At 42.1% G+C, this 19,393-nt stretch overlaps 2 protein-coding genes across 3 annotated transcripts in view; one reads left to right on the top strand and one right to left on the bottom strand.

Annotated features, from left to right (window-relative positions):
* Positions 1-10,912, top strand: part of LOC148891191 (uncharacterized) — a 27,127-nt gene extending 16,215 nt beyond the window's left edge. Inside the window, exons 27-39 of one of the 2 annotated variants that reach the window (XM_089009017.1) lie at positions 3,320-3,373; positions 3,452-3,526; positions 3,605-3,676; positions 3,765-3,803; positions 4,436-4,498; positions 5,697-5,756; positions 5,817-5,897; positions 6,010-6,072; positions 6,394-6,456; positions 6,562-6,633; positions 6,720-6,759; positions 6,856-6,907; positions 8,043-10,912. In XM_089009017.1, the coding sequence (XP_088865143.1) occupies positions 3,320-3,373; positions 3,452-3,526; positions 3,605-3,676; positions 3,765-3,803; positions 4,436-4,498; positions 5,697-5,756; positions 5,817-5,897; positions 6,010-6,072; positions 6,394-6,456; positions 6,562-6,633; positions 6,720-6,759; positions 6,856-6,907; positions 8,043-9,972 (2,664 nt within the window). In that variant the 3' untranslated portion in view covers positions 9,973-10,912. The remainder of the gene's footprint in view (positions 1-3,319; positions 3,374-3,451; positions 3,527-3,604; positions 3,677-3,764; positions 3,804-4,435; positions 4,499-5,696; positions 5,757-5,816; positions 5,898-6,009; positions 6,073-6,393; positions 6,457-6,561; positions 6,634-6,719; positions 6,760-6,855; positions 6,908-8,042) is intronic. The other variant, XM_089009018.1, reaches the window with a different exon arrangement.
* On the bottom strand, positions 10,041-19,393 carry arhgap30 (Rho GTPase activating protein 30). Its single transcript, XM_089009020.1, has 13 exons — positions 18,533-19,393; positions 18,361-18,463; positions 18,143-18,287; positions 17,823-17,905; positions 17,642-17,749; positions 17,443-17,561; positions 17,197-17,362; positions 16,756-16,853; positions 16,046-16,117; positions 15,313-15,963; positions 15,082-15,245; positions 13,835-14,427; positions 10,041-12,927 (listed from the first exon to the last, which is right to left on the bottom strand). The coding sequence occupies exons 1-13, from the start codon at positions 18,618-18,620 to the stop codon at positions 11,232-11,234; spliced, it is 4,086 nt and encodes a 1,361-aa protein (XP_088865146.1). The 5' UTR covers positions 18,621-19,393; the 3' UTR covers positions 10,041-11,231.

Raw genomic sequence — 19,393 nt, 5'->3', positions numbered from 1 at the left:
TAAGCGCCTACATGGTCATTTTTTTTCTGCCAAAAATGCCTTACCATACATAGTCGTTTTTTTCGCCTAAAAACGCCTTACTATACATGGTCGTTTTTTTCAGCTAAAAACGCCTTACTATACATGGTCTTTTTTTCGCCTAAAAACGCCTTACTATACATGGTCATTTTTTTCAGCTAAAAACGCCTTACTATACATGGTCTTTTTTTCGGCTAAAAACACTTTACTATAGATGGTCATTTTTTTTCGGCTAAAAACGCCTTACTATAATAATAATAATAATGCATTTCATTTCTAAGCGCCTACATGGTCATTTTTTTCTGCCAAAAATGCCTTACCATACATAGTCGTTTTTTTCGCCTAAAAACGCCTTACTATACATGGTCGTTTTTTTCAGCCAAAAACGCCTTACTATACATGGTCGTTTTTTTCAGCCAAAAACGCCTGACTACACATGGTCTTTTTTTCGGCTAAAAACACTTTACTATAGATGTTCGTTTTTTTCGGCTAAAAACGCCTTACTATACATGGTCTTTTTTTTCGGCTAAAAACACTTTACTATAGATGGTCATTTTTTTTCGGCTAAAAACGTCTTACTATACATGGTCATTTTTTTCGTCTAAAAACGCATTACTATACATGGTCGTTTTTTTCGGCCAAAAACGCCTTGCTATACATGGTAATTTTTTTCGTCTAAAAACGCCTTACTATACATGGTCGTTTTTTTCGGCCAAAAACGCCTTACTATACATGGTCGTTTTTTTCGTCTAAAAACGCCTTACTATACATGGTCGTTTTTTTTCGGCCAAAAACGCCTTGCTATACATGGTAATTTTTTTCGTCTAAAAAACGCCTTACTATACATGGTGGGTTTTTTTCGGTTAAAAACGCCTTATATTACATGGTCATTTTTTTCTGCCAAAAATGCCTTACCATACATAGTCGTTTTTCCCGGTAAAAACGGCTTACTATACATAGTCGTTTTTCCCGGTAAAAACGGCTTACTATACATGGTAGTTTTTTTCGGCCAAAAATGCCCTACTATACATGATCAGTTTTTTTGGCTAAAAATGCCTTACTATACATTATCGTTTTTTTTTGGCTAAAAACGCCTTACTATACATAGTGGTTTTTTTTTCGACCATACTCGCCTTACTTTACGTCGAAAAATGGCTTACACTGTTGTTTTTTTTTCAGCTAAAAACGCCTTACTATACATGGTGTTTTTTTGTTTTCACCTAAAAACGCCTTACTATACATGGTGTTTTTTTGTTTTCACCTAAAAACGCCTTACTATACATGGTCTTTTTTTCGGCTAAAAACACTTTACTATAGATGGTCATTTTTTTCGGCTAAAAACGTCTTACTATACATGGTCATTTTTTTCGTCTAAAAACGCATTACTATACATGGTCGTTTTTTTCGGCCAAAAACGCCTTACTATACATGGTAATTTTTTTCGTCTAAAAACGCCTTCCTATACATGGTCGTTTTTTTCGTCTAAAAACGCCTTACTATACATGGTTGTTTTTTTCGGCCAAAAACGCCTTACTGTACATGGTCGTTTTTTTCGTCTAAAAACGCCTTACTATACATGGTCGTTTTTTTCGGCCAAAAACGCCTTGCTATACATGGTAATTTTTTTCGTCTAAAAACGCCTTACTATACATGGTGGGTTTTTTTCGGTTAAAAACGCCTTATATTACATGGTAATTTTTTTCTGCCAAAAATGCCTTACCATACATAGTCGTTTTTCCCGGTAAAAACGGCTTACTATACATGGTAGTTTTTTTCGGCCAAAAATGCCCTACTATACATGATCAATTTTTTGGGCTAAAAATGCCTTACTATACATTATCGTTTTTCTTTTGTTTTTTTTTTGGCTAAAAACGCCTTACTATACATAGTGGTTTTTTTTTCGACCATACTCGCCTTACTTTACGTCGAAAAATGGCTTACACTGTTGTTTTTTTTTTCAGCTAAAAACGCCTTACTATACATGGTGTTTTTTTGTTTTCACCTAAAAACGCCTTACTATACATGGTGTTTTTTTGTTTTCACCTAAAAACGCCTTACTATACATGGTGTTTTTTTGTTTTCACCTAAAAACGCCTTACTATACATGGTGTTTTTTTGTTTTCACCTAAAAACGCCTTACTATACATGGTCTTTTTTTCGGCTAAAAACACTTTACTATAGATGGTCATTTTTTTCGGCTAAAAACGTCTTACTATACATGGTCATTTTTTTCGTCTAAAAACGCATTACTATACATGGTCGTTTTTTTCGGCCAAAAACGCCTTACTATACATGGTAATTTTTTTCGTCTAAAAACGCCTTACTATACATGGTCGTTTTTTTTCGTCTAAAAACGCCTTACTATACATGGTCGTTTTTTTCGGCCAAAAACGCCTTACTGTACATGGTCGTTTTTTTCGTCTAAAAACGCCTTACTATACATGGTCGTTTTTTTCGGCCAAAAACGTCTTGCTATACATGGTAATTTTTTTCGTCTAAAAACGCCTTACTATACATGGTGGGGTTTTTTTTCGGTTAAAAACGCCTTATATTACATGGTCATTTTTTTCTGCCAAAAATGCCTTACCATACATAGTCGTTTTTCCCGGTAAAAACGGCTTACTATACATGGTAGTTTTTTTCGGCCAAAAATGCCCTACTATACATGATCAATTTTTTGGGCTAAAAATGCCTTACTATACATTATCGTTTTTTTTTTTTTTTTTTTTTTTGGCTAAAAACGCCTTACTATACATAGTGGTTTTTTTTTCGACCATACTCGCCTTACTTTACGTCGAAAAATGGCTTACACTGTTGTTTTTTTTTCAGCTAAAAACGCCTTACTATACATGGTGTTTTTTTGTTTTCACCTAAAAACGCCTTACTATACATGGTTGGTTTTTTTCCGGCTAAAAACGCCTGACTATACATGGTCATTTTTTTCTGTCAAAAATGCCTTACTATACATGGTAATTTTTTTTCGGCCAAAAACGGCTTACTAGGCATCGTCGGTTTTTTTTTCGGCTAAAAACGCATCACTATAAATGGCTGGGTTTTTTTTTTTCGGGCCAAAAACCATATATTTTTTGGGTCAGAATTGCCTTGCTATACATGGTTGTTAATTTTACATTCATATGTTTTTTTCAGCTTTTAATTTTGTAAGTCTCACGTTTGAATATTAAATAGTTTTTGATGTGATTTTGAATAGGAATATTCATGGTCATTATTTGGGGTCAACGTTGATTCTGGTATTTTTTGTTCTTAATTTTGTTTTTATCTGATCCATAATTTTTTTTTCTAGGGAAAAAGTATTTTCAGTGGCATGTTTAAGAAAAGTCCCAAAGCAGCCGATGAGGTGACACTAAACACTTTGGACACTATTTTTCTTGTTATTTCCAATTGTTGATGCTCCAGTATTATTGTTCCTATGCAGGAGTCAAACGGCGATGAGGAAAAGAAGCTCTTATCAGCCAGCAATGAAAACTTAACAGGAGAAAATGCACCAAAGGTACAAACAATGGTGACATGCCGGTCCGACTTGGACTCTTTACACCCTTTTTTTCACGACATATTATTACGTTGGCAGGAGAAGACGGGAGGCTTGGTGGGAATGTTAAAAAAGTCACCCAAACCAGCGCCGCGCTCCCTCGCCACCAAGGTGACCTCCTAGATGACCTTCTACTCGTGTTCATTTTTATTTTTATTATAAAATGATTGAACGTCATATCCATTTTTTTTCCTTCCAGGACCCTCTTAGTGATGGGAGGGAGGAAGAAAACGTCAAGGTGCTTATAAATCAAATGTATTATTATTATTATTATTATTATTATTATTATTATTATTATTATTATTATCATCATTTCATCACTTTGCTGCTGTGAAATGTAAATTTCTCCACTGTGAGACTAATAAAGGCAAATCCAATCCAATCCAATCCAATCATTTGCTAGCTATTTACTCTCTATTAGCTCGGGCTGGCTAGCTAGCTAGCTAGCTATCAGGCTGTCCAGGAAGAAAATATTTTATTTTATTTTTTTCAGCTGACTTGTTAATTTACTATGTAGACATTAGTAAGAAATATTGTGCTAAGTCTATTCTCTTTGTCTCTTCTGTAATATCGTACAATAGCTATCTGGCTGGCTGGTTAGCTATCAGGCTGGCTAGCTATTAGCTATCAATTGGCTAGCTAGCTTTCTATCTATTTGTCTTACTATTCTATTTGAGTTACTTCCGGGTTGAGAACGCTGGCGCGTGTGGCTGCCGCTGCTCACCCACAGAAAAACTGATCCTGTGACTGTAAAGTGACCTTGTGAGTTTTGAAAGGCGCTTATAAATGAAATGTATTATTATTATTATTATTATTAAATAAATATCAAGTTGCATTGATTTTCTTTTTTGGTCTTTTTCTTCAAACAAGGATGACTTGTCAGGAGACGAACTATCGGGCCCTCCTGTCGATCCTGAAACTGCCCCTGCAAAGGTGAGCCAGTGCACAATACACTGTACAGTATAATGGATGCTTTTAACTCATTCACTGCCAGACGTGTGCAAAAACGTGTCCACTCCAGTGCCAAGGTTTTTGTCATTGTCACTTGAATTCCAGGACCCACATAATATTGAGTTCAGGGACTACATAAACATTCAGTGCGGCGTAAGAAACCTTACTCTCTTCTTTCACTTGAAAAAAAAGTTAATTCCTAAATGATATGGGTCCGGAGTTATATGAGCTTGAAATGAGGGCAGCTGTCCAAAATACAATCAAATTTTGGTTTATATCGCGCTTTAATAACAGTTGAAGCTGGAACAAAACAGTAACATATAAAAAGGGAAATGCTGCCCCCTTGTGGAAAGAAAAAAAATGCCAGAGGCCATAGCCAACGCTTTATCTGCACCCAAAGAAGAAACAACAAATCCCAAATTTGGGAATGGCGCTCTACGTTGTAAGCTAATAGCTGGCTGGCTGGCTATCTATTAGCTATCTATCCAGCTAGCTAGCTATCTATTACGTATCTGTTAGCTAGCTAGTTGGCTATCTGTTAGCTATCTCTCCGGCCAGCTCTATATTAGCTAGCTGGCTGGCTATCTGGTAGCTAGCTAGCTAGCTTTTTATTTATTTGAGTTATTCTAGGTTGAGTGAACGCTGGCGCGTGTGGCTACCGCTGCTCGCCCACAGAAAAACTGATCCAGTGACTAAAATGACCTTGAGAGTTTTGAAAGGCGCTTACAAATCAAATGTTTTATTATTATTATTTGTATTAGTATTATCATTTGCTCACTATTTGATCTCTATTAGCTCGGGCTGGCTAGCTAGCTAGCTGGCTATCTAGCTAGCTTTTCGCTATCTAGCTGGCTGGCTATTTAGCTGGCTGGCTATATAGCTAGCTATCTATTGGCTAGCTATTCGGTATCTAGCTGGCTGGCTATATAGCTAGCTATCTATTGGGCTCGTTATTAGCTAGCAGCTAACTAGACCCACCCACAGAAAAACTTATCCTGTGACTGTAAAGTGACCTTGAGAGTTTTGAAAGGTGCTTACAAATCAAATGTATTATTATTATTTTCAATTTCTGAATTTGTGAATGGCAGTGAATGAGTTTAAGGACCACATTTTAGGAATTCTTTTACAGTAAGTATGATTGACACTGTCGAGATTACATATGACTGTTTATTTTTATCAGGAGAAAAAAGGAGGTTTCGCTGCCATGTTCAAGAGGACGCCCAAAACCGCTGACAAACAGGTTAGGCTGTTTTTTTTTCAAGTCACATGGGAAGATGAGTTCACCCGTTAACGCTTGCAGGACAATGATAAAGAACAGGAGGAGGCGCCCTCTGCGGGCGGGGGGCTGAAACGCAGGAGGACCATCAAGAAAAAAAGACGAGTGAGTGTTTTTGGTTTTTTTGTTGTGGAATTTCGACGTGTAAAATGTTTGGTCGATCTGAGTGACATGTAGCTTTTTTTTTAATATTTTTTTTGTTTTCAATCTCCTCCAGATTGTATCCTTCAGAGTCAAGACAACTCTTCCGAGGATCCCAAAACTCAACGGGTCGTCACAGGTAATAAATAATTATAAATGCAATAATAAATAATAATAAATATAATAATAATAATAATAATAATAATAATAATAATAATAATAATTGTCCTTGAAAGTTTTGAAAGGGGCTTATCAGAATCAGAATCATCTTTATTGCCAAGTATGTAGAACACACAAGGAATTTGTTTCCGGTAGAACACGCTGCACTAGTATCGTTGTCAAAAAACAAACAAACTGCTAAGTGGCACTATACAGTTCCATTTTGGCTACTGTTGTTATGGACAAGATAAAATGATTTTCATCTTACATAATATTAATTTTCTTGCTTTTTGCTTCTCAGGCCCAAGAAAAGATGCCGGTCATTGAGGAAAGTCTGGAGATGCAGGAGATGATACCGCCACAGGTGAATTTCTTCTTCTTTTTTTTTTTTTTTTACTTATTTGAACTGAGGTCACATGTGACATCATGTACGATGGAGGTTGGAATTTTTCGGGGTATATTTTTTCAGAGTACAGTTGAGGTCCAAGCGGTGGAGATGGCAGCATACCCAACTGGGGGAAACCCTCTGGAATCTGAGGAGGTGCGTGTGCGGCCACCACCATCACTAGAACATGACAACATGAGGTTGAAATTGAGTGTCATGTTGCTTCTTTTGTTTTCTTTTAGGAGAACGATGGACTATTGGATTGGTGGAAAAATGTTGAAGGCGAGTGTTGGACCATCTTGACTTTTTTTGTGATCTTGAAAAAGACTTTCCCTCATCAGTCTAATGTGGTTTTGTCTTGACTTCCCGTCTCCACAGGTTGGGCCGAGTGGAACGAGACGGCCAATTTCCAAGAAGATGAGGAGGGAATGTATGTACACTCTTTTTTATCGATTATAAATGGGTGGGTAGATTGATGGATAAATCCGTTCAGTGCATGGATAGTTGAGTTTTCTATACAGACGCTCCCTAACTTACGAACGAAATACATTCCGAGCAGTCATTCGTAAGTTGAATTTGGTCGTAAGTTGCTTCAGTGCTATATTGTCGTAAGTCGAAATCCATTCAAAATGTTGAATAGAGACTTGGAGGCTAAATGACTCGCAAACTCCCTCCCTCTGGTGCCATCACACGGTCGATTGCTATCCGAAATAGAGATGCTGGCTGGCTGACCAAAATTGCCGTACGCGTTGCCCGCCTGCTAGCGCGTAGCGGTGCCAGGCGTACAATTAAAATTTTTAAAATAGGGTCTGGAGGTCGTGGTCGTAAGTACGGGTGGTCGTAAGTTGAGCCGGTTGTAAGTCGGATGTTACGTGTAGTTGTATGGTTCTCATTACATCATGTGTAGGCTAGCTTTCTATCTATCTGGTTGGCTATCTCACTGGCTACCAGGCTGGGTACCTAGATAGCTATCTATTTCTGTCTATTAGCTATCTACCGAGCTAGCTATCTATTAGCTAGCTAGCCAGATTTCTATCTATTTGAGTTATTCCAGGTTGAGAGAAGGCTGGCGCGTGTGGCTGCCGCTGCTCACCCACAGAAGAATGAAATATATTATAAATGAAATGCATTAATATTATTATATTTTGTATGGAATGTATGTTTAAGTCAAACACTTTACGGGGAAGTATAAAACACAGTAATTACGTGCCAGCAGCCATTATTTTTTGTTATGCATCGCAGCCTCCTGCAGCATCAACTAGGAAGAGGGATTTCCTGCCCGCTTACATACTCTACTCAGTCAATCGCAAGCGAGCTCGGCCAGACAAAGGCCCGCAATATAAATTCTAACTTACAGGATCTTTTCCGAACATTTTTCGACATACAATACCCATAAAAATGTTCCTATGTACCGTTATTCGTAACTCGAATGTTCATAAGTTGGGGAGCGTCTGTAATGACTAGTGATTGTTCCATCTTTGGAGGATGTATAATATTAAATGTCATGAAGTAGCATATAAGTTATAAGGAATATAATGCAGATGTGCTCATGTCAACGTCCGCAGTGCAATGGAAGAGGCGGCCGACCGTGTCTACATGGCAGCACGCCTGTTTGTACGTCTCTTCAACCAGCGGGGGGCAGCCTTGCAACACTGCATCCTTGAACTGCTGGGCATTGCCGATACCGCAGACCAGTTCCATAAAAAGACGGTCTCGGCCGCCGTAGGCGGAGGCGTGGCCAGCGTGGCCGGCAGCCTGACCACCATCACGGGGCTCATCTTGGCGCCATTCACCTTTGGCGCCTCCATCATCGTCACGGCGGTAGGCATCGGCGTGGCCACGGCGGGCAGCATCACTTCGGCCACGGCCAACATAACAGACGCCGTCCACTCCAACATGGACCGCAAGAAGGTGGAAAAGATGATCCAGGACTACCAGGAGCAGATCAAAGACATCCGCGACTGTATGAACTTCGTGCAGGAAGGCATAGACACTCTGGAGGAGTGGGACTTTGAGAAGTACTCCAAGAGCGCTGCCAACAAGGCCATGAACCACAACATCAAACACGTTGTGAAGGAAGGCGGCCGAGCGGGGAAAGCCCTTATGATCAACACCGACAAGCTCATTAGCACTGTCCAGGTTCTAGGCGCCGGAGCTGGAGCGGCCAAGGCCGCCCAGGCCATCAGCGTCACCACGGGGGTCATGTCGGCGCTCTTCCTGGCCCTGGATGTCTTTTTCCTCGCCAAGGACTCCCATGAACTACGCAAAGGTGCCAAGACCAAGTTCGCATCCAAGATCAGGGATGTGTGCAAAGAGCTACAGGATGGCCTCCTGGAGCTCAACAAGGTCAAGACTCAGCTGCAGAAGACCATGGACGGCATCGAGGTGGAAGAGTATGAGGAAATCGAGGAAGTGGAGGTGGAGGTAGACGATGACCTGGAGTCGGATCCCAAGAAGCTGGCGGAACTCGAACAAGAGCTGGACCTCATTGAATTAAAACTGGACAAAAAGATTGAGGAGAGCAAAATCGCTGAGAAGGAAGGTGAGTCCAAGGAGAAGAAGGAAGGGTTGAAAAAGAAGGACAAGGAGACGGAGAACCGCACCACAGCTTCCAATGAGAAGCAAGAGAAAGAAACAGCAGCGTCTTATAAAAAAGTGGAGGAGAAACCCAAAAAGAAGGACAACGGCGGACCTGATACTCACGTTAGAAAAGGAGAATCCAAGAAAAAGCCAGAACAAGAGAGAAACCTAGAAGATGGAGGGAAAGACACATCAACCAGAGCAAACGATTCCCGTCCAAAGCCCGAGCATGAGAAAAGGCAGCAGCAAGAAGATGTCGAGACAGATTCCCTTGGTAGAACGAAGGACTCCAAAAGGAAGCCAGAACATGAGACAAGTCACAGAGGGTCGACGGGGAATCCCGAAGGAAGCGTTCATACAAACGAGTGGGCAAGTCAACAGACAGGAACAGGCGGATACGAAAACGAAAGCAAAATGACGGCTAGCAATCAAGCAAAAGACTGGAGGACAGAACACACAGAAAGTAGACACGGATGGGACTTGGACAACGGGATGACAAAGGACACTTACGGAAGAACTGATGAACGGAGGTCTTCGCAACACAGTCGAGAATCAAGCCGGAGAGACCACACAGAGTGGAGCATAACGTCCAGCCACAGGAGTCATCACAGGAAAGCGGAGGACAAGGCCGAAGACGAAGTCCGCGGTGAGGAAGATTGCCTGAGCCGGACCGAGAGCGCCCGGAAGAAGCTTGAGCGAGCTGGTGACTACCAGGACGATTATCGAGGGAGCACAGAGAGTCATAGGAAAGGAAGTGACCGTGTCAAGTCAGGAACTGACTGGGAGAGGAAAGGAAGTGACAAGGACAAGACAAAAAGTGATCATGGGAGAAGAGGAAGTGACAAAGAGCGGAATCATAGTCGTCGAGGTTCTCGGCATTCTGGTGTCCTACTGGATGATGGTCTTTATATTTAGATTTCTAGCTCTTTGGTCTCTTTTAAACAGGTCTTACTGTTAATTGTCACATTTTTGGTGAGTTGTAGATGTTAGTCCCGCTCTTGTTGGAGAATTATGGGAAATACGTAATGTCCTGTAGTTAGTGGAGAAACCATATTTAGTTTTTCCATCTGACCGGAAGTTGAGACTTCTTAAAAATCATTCATATGGTCCGATGCTTGAATTTAAAGACCCGATCAAGACCATGGCATTTTGGTTCTCATCCTTTGGCCAATGTCTCAAACTATAGACCTTTGAGGGACGAGACAAAAGCCAGGTCTTTCTGTCTGATCTTAAAGCACTTAAAGCACCCATTGGTCTAGTTTTTTGGTCCTTGTTGTCTTTATCTTCGTCCCCAGTAAGTTCTGCTGTATGTGTTTTTGATTGAGGACCTGAGGAAGAGGCTTTGGCTTATGCTCCAAACTGGACCTAACCGGTCTTTAGGGAGCAAGTCTTGCCGATATCATTCTGTCTGAATTTCAAGCCAGTCCTTGATGTTTTGGTCATAGTCTTTTGGACAAAGTCCTATTGTTATACTGGAGTCATAAACCAGGTGTTGGGCTTTCTGATCAAATTTTGACACACTGGATGTCTTTCTGTCCAGGTGAAAAACAAGGTTTTGGCATTTTGGTCCTAATGTTCTAGCCAACTCCTTGAGCCAAATCAAGTTTTGGACAGACTTAGATTTTTCGGTCTCGGGACCTAGTAAGACTTTGGTTCTTTTAGCTAAAATTGTGAACATAACTATTTTTTTAGATTATTCTACCTTGTGTTTATTCATTTTATCATTTTAAAATTTGACCATATTTATATTATGGTTACCACTGTGCCACTGACATTTTTATATCAGACTGTTTACTTTTCACTGGTGTTGGTTTTTGTTACTCAACAAATAAATTATTTTATACGCCAATGTTGACACACAATTGTTTTTTTTAAATATATTTAAGGCGTGGACAATGTTTTTTTCAATAAACTAACTAGGCAAATTACAACAGAATATAACTGGAGGATCTCGGGAAATTTCCATTGAACAAAGACCTTGTACGAATTTTATTGTTCAGCTCCTAGTTTGATTTTAGCAAACTACACATATACTAAAACAGTCGGTGTGCATTCACATGTTTTGAGAAAGCAAAATTATGTTCATTTGAAAATGTAATTCTTGGTTCAGCTTGAAAATTTCAACCTGTAGTCCAGTATCACAAAGTTTTTGTGAACCGCGTACCTTTGGACCGTCACTGTACTTCATCCACCCAATCCCGTTGTCTTTCCCGCTCACACTCGCGCTCCTTTTCCCGCCTTATAGTGGCTAAGGCAACAGCCTCGTCGAAGCACATACTGAGTGGACTGTTCCGCGACATGTCCCTGCTGCAGTTGGGACCAATATCATCCGGTGCATTAGTATCTTTGCTTTCTCGGTGCTTCTGTCGCAGACTCCGGGCAGCAAGTGTGCAGTATTGGGGCTTGGGTAGCATCACCGGCACGGCTTTGACTTGGTAAACTTTTGGCAGTTTTGAGAAAACCAACTTCCTTCCTATTCCTCGGTCCTCAGCCCTCACACTTTCTCTGGACTCTGAAGTATCAGAGATGACCTCTAGCACAGGTGTATCTCGAAGACGTGGTGTCGTTGTCACTTCCTCACAAATGGGTTCTTCTTCTTTGGGCATCCACGTTTCCATAACTGGCCCGTAGTGTTGACTTCTCTCTGGTCCTTGCTCCTCAAGGTTCACTTCTTCAGACTCTGGAACATCAACACTGACTTCTTTCGGTGGTGACTCTCTAAGACGTGGTGTCATTGTCACTTCCTCACAAATGAGTTGATCTTTTTTGGGCAGCAAATTTTCCATAACTGGCCCTTGGTGTTGACTTCTCTCTGGTCCTTGCTCCTCAAAGTTCACTTCTTCAGACTCTGGAACATCAACACTGACTTCTTTCGGTGGTGACTCTCTAAGACGTGGTGTCATTGTCATTTCCTCACAAATTGGTTGGTCGTCATCGGGCACCAACATTTCCAAATTTGAACCTCCATCTTCACAGATCTCTGGTTCTTGCACTTCAAACCTTACCCTTTCTCGAGTATGCAGAACATCATAACTGACCTCTTTCATGGGCACATGTCGAAGACTTGGTGTCACCGTTGCTTTGGGTTTGGCTCCTTTGGATACAAAATATTCTGTAACTTCTTGTTCTTCTTCGCACCTCTCTGATCTTTGCTCCTGAGAGATCACCTCTTCTTCAGACTCAGGAACATCAACAGTGACTTCTTTTAGGGGTGAAACTCGAAGACTCGTTAATTTCACTTCTTCAATGATTGATTTGTTTTCTGTAGCCACCGATTTCCCACCAACCACTCCATCTTGGCCAGATTTCTCTGGTAAATTGATGTCCGTATCCTCGGCGTTAATTCCCGCAGTTGTCTCCATCCTGTTGGTCTCTCCGCTATCGCTGAGGTCCCATGTCTTTCTCTCTTCATCCTCAATGAGTTCACACACGACCTCCTCGATCTCGTCCCATATTTTTGCAAAGGCATCATCCGTCTCGAGGTCGCCCTCCTGTGTTTTTCCAGAACTTGATACCAATCTATCTTCTGTCAAGAGATCTTCCGACATATCTATGATAGTTTCATAATTCACATCCTCAGTCCTGTTATTTTCATCTCCATCAACCTCGTCCTCATTGAACTTCTCTGTAGCTTGCCCAGAAACATCTTGGTAGTCCTCTAACAGGGAAGTTTCTTTTTGATTCTCAGGGGTATTGATGTGATGGACTTGTTCTGCGTCCTCGTCTTCCTGTCTTATCATGCCAACCTCTGCATAGTCCATACAAACACTTGATTCATACATGTGCTGTTGCAAAGCCACAGAATGGTGAGAAGGCACTTGTAACGGGAGAGGTTCTGGACTTGTTTCACTGATTCGTAGATCTTCATTTCTGCACAAAGAAATCAGAAACTAGAATCACCACGTGGACCAGAACAGAATGAGTAGGATGCACACAGAGTTTTTTGCTTATGTTATACTTTAAAAATCTGCGTAGTCCCTCAATATGTAATCAATATGTACGGCATAGTTGAGAAACAACCTGGTGAGGTTTTAGGACCTAACTGGGAATAACTGGGAATGGGAACAACTGGGAAATTTTAGAGCCAAAATCTGTTTCACCTTAATAACTGGGTAAAACTGGGAATAAACTGCGAAGAACTTGGATAACTGGCAATAACTGGAAACAACTGGGATAACAGGGAGCAACTGGGAAATTTTAGAGCCAAAATCTGTTTCACCTTAATAACTGGGAACAACTGGGATAACTGGGAATAACTGGAAACAACTGGGATAACTGGGAAATTTTTGAGCCAAAATCTGTTTCACCTTAATAACTGGGAATAAACTGGGATAACTGGGAAAATGGGGATAACTGGGAACAACTGGGAATTTTTTTAGTCAAAATCTGTTTCACCTTAATAACTGGTACAACTGAGAATAGACTGGGAACAACTGGGAAAAACTGGGAACAACTGGGAAATTTTAGAGCCAAAATCTGTTTTGCCTTAATAACTGGGAACAACTGGGAATAAAAAGGGAACAGCTGGGAAATTTTAGAGCCAAAATGTGTTTGACCTTAATAACTGGGAAGAACTGGGAATAAACTGGGAACAACAGGGAAAACTGGGAACAACTGGGAAATGTTAGAGCCAAAATCTGTTTCAACTTAATAACTGGGAACAACTGGGAAATGTTAGAGCCAAAATCTGTTTCAACTTAATAACTGGGAACAACTGGTAATAAACTGGGAACAACTGGGAACAACTGGGAAATTATAGAGCCAAAATCTGTTTCACCTTGTACCGTTGTGCTCCTCTTGGTGGTCGATTCGCTTTTCAACATGCGGTATCGTTTCTTTGACTCTGTCCGTGTCATCCTGGCTTTGATTTCCATCATTTTGTTGTTCATCGGTAGAGATTTTAGATTCGCATTCCTCTGGTTGACGTGACTGGATCGCCAGACCGCTATCTGCAGTACAGGCTTGCAAATCCCCCGGTTGAAGATCACATACATTGCTGAGAAAGAAGTCTGCAGGGAGGCTCTTAGCAAACAAGCTATCTTCATCACTGCTGTAGTAGTCGACAGTGTCGTCATCTGCTGTGTCATCGTCGTCGCTGCAACACTCCTCGGGTTCACCCGACGGCGAGGTCATATAAGGCAAGCTGAGGGACTTTGCGTGGCGCTCGTTTGCATCGATGCTGTGTGACCGCTGGGGCTTTACTTGGTTTTGAACGTTTGTATCTGAGCTCACGCTTAGCTTGACATCAGGCCCCACGGCGTCAAGAGGCGGTTGCTCTATGAGTTCGTACTCTTCATCGGAATCTCCAGGAGGTTCAACAGAGAATTCATTTACTTGGGAAGTACTGCCTGGCAGGAAGTGGAGAGGAATCTAAAATGACAAATTTGAAATGGTTGACGATGGTCCAATAATACATTCTTGAGTTACTACTCCTGCATGTTGTGTCTTTTGTCTGTAGGTAGAAGGCCAAGCTCTAACTGTTCAAGTTTTTGGTAAGATTTTGATCTTTTGGTCCAAATCTTAGTAAGACGACAGTTTTCTGAGCGTAAGTGTTTGACTAAAGCTCTTTAATGTCCTTTTTGGTTCCCGCAGCGTTTTGGTCATTCGGTCCTAGTGTCAAACAAGATCTTTGTCTATCTCAGTGGTTCTTAAACTGGGTGCGATAGAGCCTTAAGGGTTCGGTGAGTCGGTCTCATAGGTTCTTCGGTGGATCCTCTGCCGCAGAGGTCCACCCCTCAGTCTAGTCTGCAGTGGGCCTAGTCATTGAAAGAAGGGTTCGGTGAATAAGCATGTGAAACTGATGGGGTTCGGTGCCTCCAATCAGATAAGACCCACTGGTCCATCTGTCCGTCTTTCAAATAGGAAGTAGAACCTGTTTTAGTTCTTAGGGCAATTCAAACTTTGAGTCGTAAGTCTGCAAAGTAAGTTTTAAACACAGGCAAAGGCATTCAGTCTGATGATACAATATCAATCCACAGAAATCCTACGACTGTCCTGCCCATTCAAAAGTAAAAAACAAATAACCTGACAGGAGATGCTGCAGTCCATGTGATCCAGGAACTCAAAGTTATCTTGAACATAGCCCGACAGCTCTTGGTCATCTTGCTCCACCTCAGTAGAGTTGAGGACGGCGGTAGAGTCAAAAACGTTGTTGTCTTCGCAATTGGCGATTGGCACTCCTTCCATTTCTGCAATTGAGATGTTTGAATGAAAGGTGGAGGAGGGATGCATGATGTAACATTATTCGAATCTTACCTTGGTGGTCATACTGTTGACAGATGTCTTCATCCATGTTGTAACTCAGACTTGTGGTGCAGGTTTCTTTTACTGCTGGTTCCGATCTACAGTCTTCCCCAATTGATACTTTGTTCTTGGGTTCTTCTTTGTCAACCAATGTGTTTGGATCTTCATCAAGAATGATTTCCCTCCCGTCTGCCACCTCTTTCATCCCTTCTTTAACTTCCCTGAGTTCTTCAATTTTCATTTCCATTTTTCCAGTATCCTTCCTCCCCACATAATGGTCTCCCTCCTGGTCACCTCCATCTTTATCTTTACCACGGTGGACCACCCGGTGACTCACACCTCCCTGTAGAAGACCCAAAGCCAAGTTGGAAGTGATGTGAAGCGGTACCGTGACCATGGTGGGTCCGGTGATGTGCATGGCCGCTCTCCGGCCTGCCTTCCTGGAGATTCCCGGTGAACCGGTTTGGTCGGAGTCACCGTCCACGCCAACGAGGCCTTCAGGGTCCAGGGCCGTGTAGGTGCCCTGAGTGCCCCCGCTCATAAGTCCCGTCCCCCTGCGGTAGGTCACGGCATATTCACTTGCGGCTAACGGGCTATGTGATGCTGCGGGTTCCAAGCCGGCCATTTTGGTGGAGTGAGACGTCTGCAGAGGACGAATAGCATCTGGAATAAAATGAACAATGAGAGATCTACACTTGGAGGTTTGAAGAGCTGATAGTGAAGATGAGGGTGAGAAGAGCAGGACCTTTCTTTGAATATGACGGAATGCTGATGGAGTCCATGCTTCGAGCTGGACGCAACCCCGGGGCGTCCTTTTCTATTTAATGAGAGGCACAGGTGTCAAAGTCAAGGCTTGGGGGCCAAATCTGGTCCGCCACATCATTTCATTCGGTCCGCGAAAGCAAATGAAGCATGTCAAGTGCCATTATGCTTGCTAAAGTCCGAACCAAAATTGCAAATTGTCCCATGTAAACCACAATAAGTCATTATTTTTTACTTCAAATTTGAAAACTAGTTATTTTTTAATTTGTTTTGCCCTCTATATGTAATGTGTGGAGGAAGAAACCGTAACTACAATATAACCGTAACTACGTGGCAAAAAATGAATTTGACACTCATGATGTACGGTGTAGTTTGGAGTCCATTTGGACTAATGAAGCAAGGTAGACAGATTCCGGGCATCCGGATTGAAAACTGGATGGATATTGCAAAGAAAGTAAAGATGAGGTAGAGCAGGAAATGAAAGAAGCTAGCTTAACGGTTAGCTTGTCCGGTGAGTGCTTCTCCCCTCGTGAAGGACATATTAAAACAAATTTTATTTAAAATAAAATCGACACAACCAGTTGGTCTTCTGATTTGTGTAGAGTAGCATGTAGATTCATGTTCCAATTCACAACACAATCACGGTGTCACCATAAATGAAAAAAGTGCATTGGATGGTTCTACTCAATATACCTTTGGTCGAGTGTTTATGCCGTCTTCTCGGGTCGTGGAAGCGACTGCCGATATTGAAAATGGACATCCATTTCCGTCCTTTAAAGGAGCCCTTCCTCCTGAGGTGAACAAAATACGCCACCGTGACACAAGAACCTCCATAAGACCAATGTTCATCGATGAAAAGGTTTCTTCAGCCGTCATCTGTACTTCTTTGAAGGTGTCGGACGTTTCGCTTCTTATCCAACGTCCGACACCTTCAAATAAATACAGATGATGGCTGAAGAAACCTTTTCATCGATGGACCACTCCTGTACGACTGAGAGCTTACACAGACATAAGACCAATGTGTAACTTCTCTCCATGTCTGAGCGGTTCTCAAAAATCTATGAGAACACACTGCAAATTTCCCAATTGTGGTACTATTAAAGGCTTTCTGATTCTGATTCACCATCAACTCACTTATCGGTGCCTTCGATAATGGCATGGTAAGGTCGGATGGGAATCGGACTATCCCCTGGACTGATGTGTCCGAAGTTTGCCAGAGGCGGAACCTTGAAGAGAGTGTCCTCCTGGCTGGAGATTGCTGTTGGGGAGGGAAGAGACTTTCTCCTGTCGTACGTGACGGCTGAAAGAAACGAGAGGAGTTAAGAGATCGTAGTCCGCAGGGCGAACACAACAAAGGCAGTGGTGTATGTTTGTGTTTACTCGGCTCAGGAAACAGCTCAGGGACATGTGTGAGGATGAACTCCACGACAATGGACTGGACCCTGACCTCCATGAAGGCGGCGGTGCCACTGAAACCGGACACCTCAATGTCCTTTGATCTTAAAAAGCAGATTTGACCGATAATTTGACTTTTTAAAGTGTCTTCGTAAGATATGACGGAGAAGCGTGACGTCCGCACCGGAGCAGGTTGGGCGCCCAGACGATGGCCAAGTTCCTGGCGTGCATGTTGGTCTCTGGTGAGTATGAGGCCATTTTGACAAGGTGAGACATCAGAAACTCCAGAGTTCTGAATTGCATCAGACAAAGACGTTGAGACACAATCGCGACGAGTGGACAAGGTTTATATGGAAAAACCGAACCTGTAATGCGGTGTCGGAAGCTTCTTCAAGACATTTCGGATTTTAATCAGCCGCTCTTCCTCCAGCTGGACGGCAACGGCTTCCTGGTAGTAAGTAGAAGAAACCTTTTCGTGTTTTTGTCATGGAAAGTCCCATTTACCATGTTGTTAAGTCTCATCAGACCACAAGACGATAAATGCTAAGGTCAAACATCTTGACACTTTGACACTTGTGTCACGTCTCAGCTCATCAGTTTCTTCAGAAACTACTTTTTCTGAATGGAATGGCTCCATTGAAATAATCGACAAAGGTGTAGTGTGTCGCGTCCGATGCTACTCAACGGCAAACTTGTCGTAAAGTTGATACGTGAGCAGCGGATTAGGCAGTTCCCGGAAGTATGCTTTGCACAGGGAGCTGACGCAGTGGATGTCTTGCAAGTAAAGTTCCTTGCTCAAGTCTGGGCTCCCGTCGCTCTCAAACTCACTCCTGTTTGTGGAGACGACAAGAAGGGTCACAAGTGTGACGGAGAATACCTAAAAGGCCGAGGGGAAGAACTCACCTGAGCTTCTGGATGGTGGATGAAACACCAGACAACCTGTAGATTCCATCCACCACGCCATGTTCCTCCACAAACTGGCTACAGCACCGTAACACCTGAGGGACTGGAGAGGAAGACCTTCATAAAAGTTTTGGGGGTTCTGGTGTTTTATAGTCCGGGACCCCCAATGTACCTTCCTGTCCGGTGGCGTTCAGGTGTTCCAGAAGATCACAACCAAACACCTTGTCTTTGTTGACCCCTTTTCTCCGGACTCTCCTCATGGCTCAGCAAGAAGTTGTAATCCAAAACGCCAGCCCAGCCCAGTTTTGGGCTAGATACAACTGGACTCTCAAAGAAATTGAGGGATCGTCCTCACTATGTGGACATTGTTGTTGTGGACTCCTCAGGTCTGTCAATTAAGAATGAATAAGGACCATGTAAGGCGAGTAATAATAATAATAATTCATTTAATTTCTAAGCGCCTTTCAAAACTCTCAAGGTCACTTTACAGTCACAAAAAAATCTTGAGAATCGCCGTCATTGTGTGTATGCGGCTCACCCCGCCCCACTTACACTGATACCAGTGTCTGAAATAACGTCTGCCCGGACACCCGGAGCGTGCAACTTTTACATCAGGCGTACAACTGTCAAAATGTCTTTTTTGAAGAAAAAAAAATAATAATTTCAAATCAAATTGCTTTATTGAAAAAAAAGCAAACGTTTGAACTAAGATTTTGAAATCTGAATACATTTTTCCGATTTTGAAATCGTTTGGTTTGGAAATTTCAGAATTTCGGTTCGTTTGGCAATTTGCATACTCGGCACGGCAGCCAATCAGAAGCCCGGTTCGTGCTTCTAGACTTTCCCGAGCGTTATAAGGTCATGCATTTGCGTATCATTTTCCAAAGTAGATGCACAGAACCTCAGCCCCAGAAGATTCAAAAGAAGCTAACAAAATTTATGACGCTACAAAAGGTAAACGTACATTATCGCGTGACTGTAAAGTGTCCTTGAGAGTTTTGAAAGGCACTTAGAAATTAAATGTATTATTATT

The sequence above is a fragment of the Hippocampus bargibanti genome, linkage group LG11 (genome assembly GCF_051943395.1).
Source record: "Hippocampus bargibanti isolate YZ-2025 linkage group LG11, ASM5194339v1, whole genome shotgun sequence".
In the NCBI taxonomy this organism is placed as follows: domain Eukaryota; kingdom Metazoa; phylum Chordata; class Actinopteri; order Syngnathiformes; family Syngnathidae; genus Hippocampus; species Hippocampus bargibanti.
The sequence above is the reverse complement of the archived record's forward strand: the minus strand, read 5'-3'. Positions and strand labels throughout refer to the sequence as shown.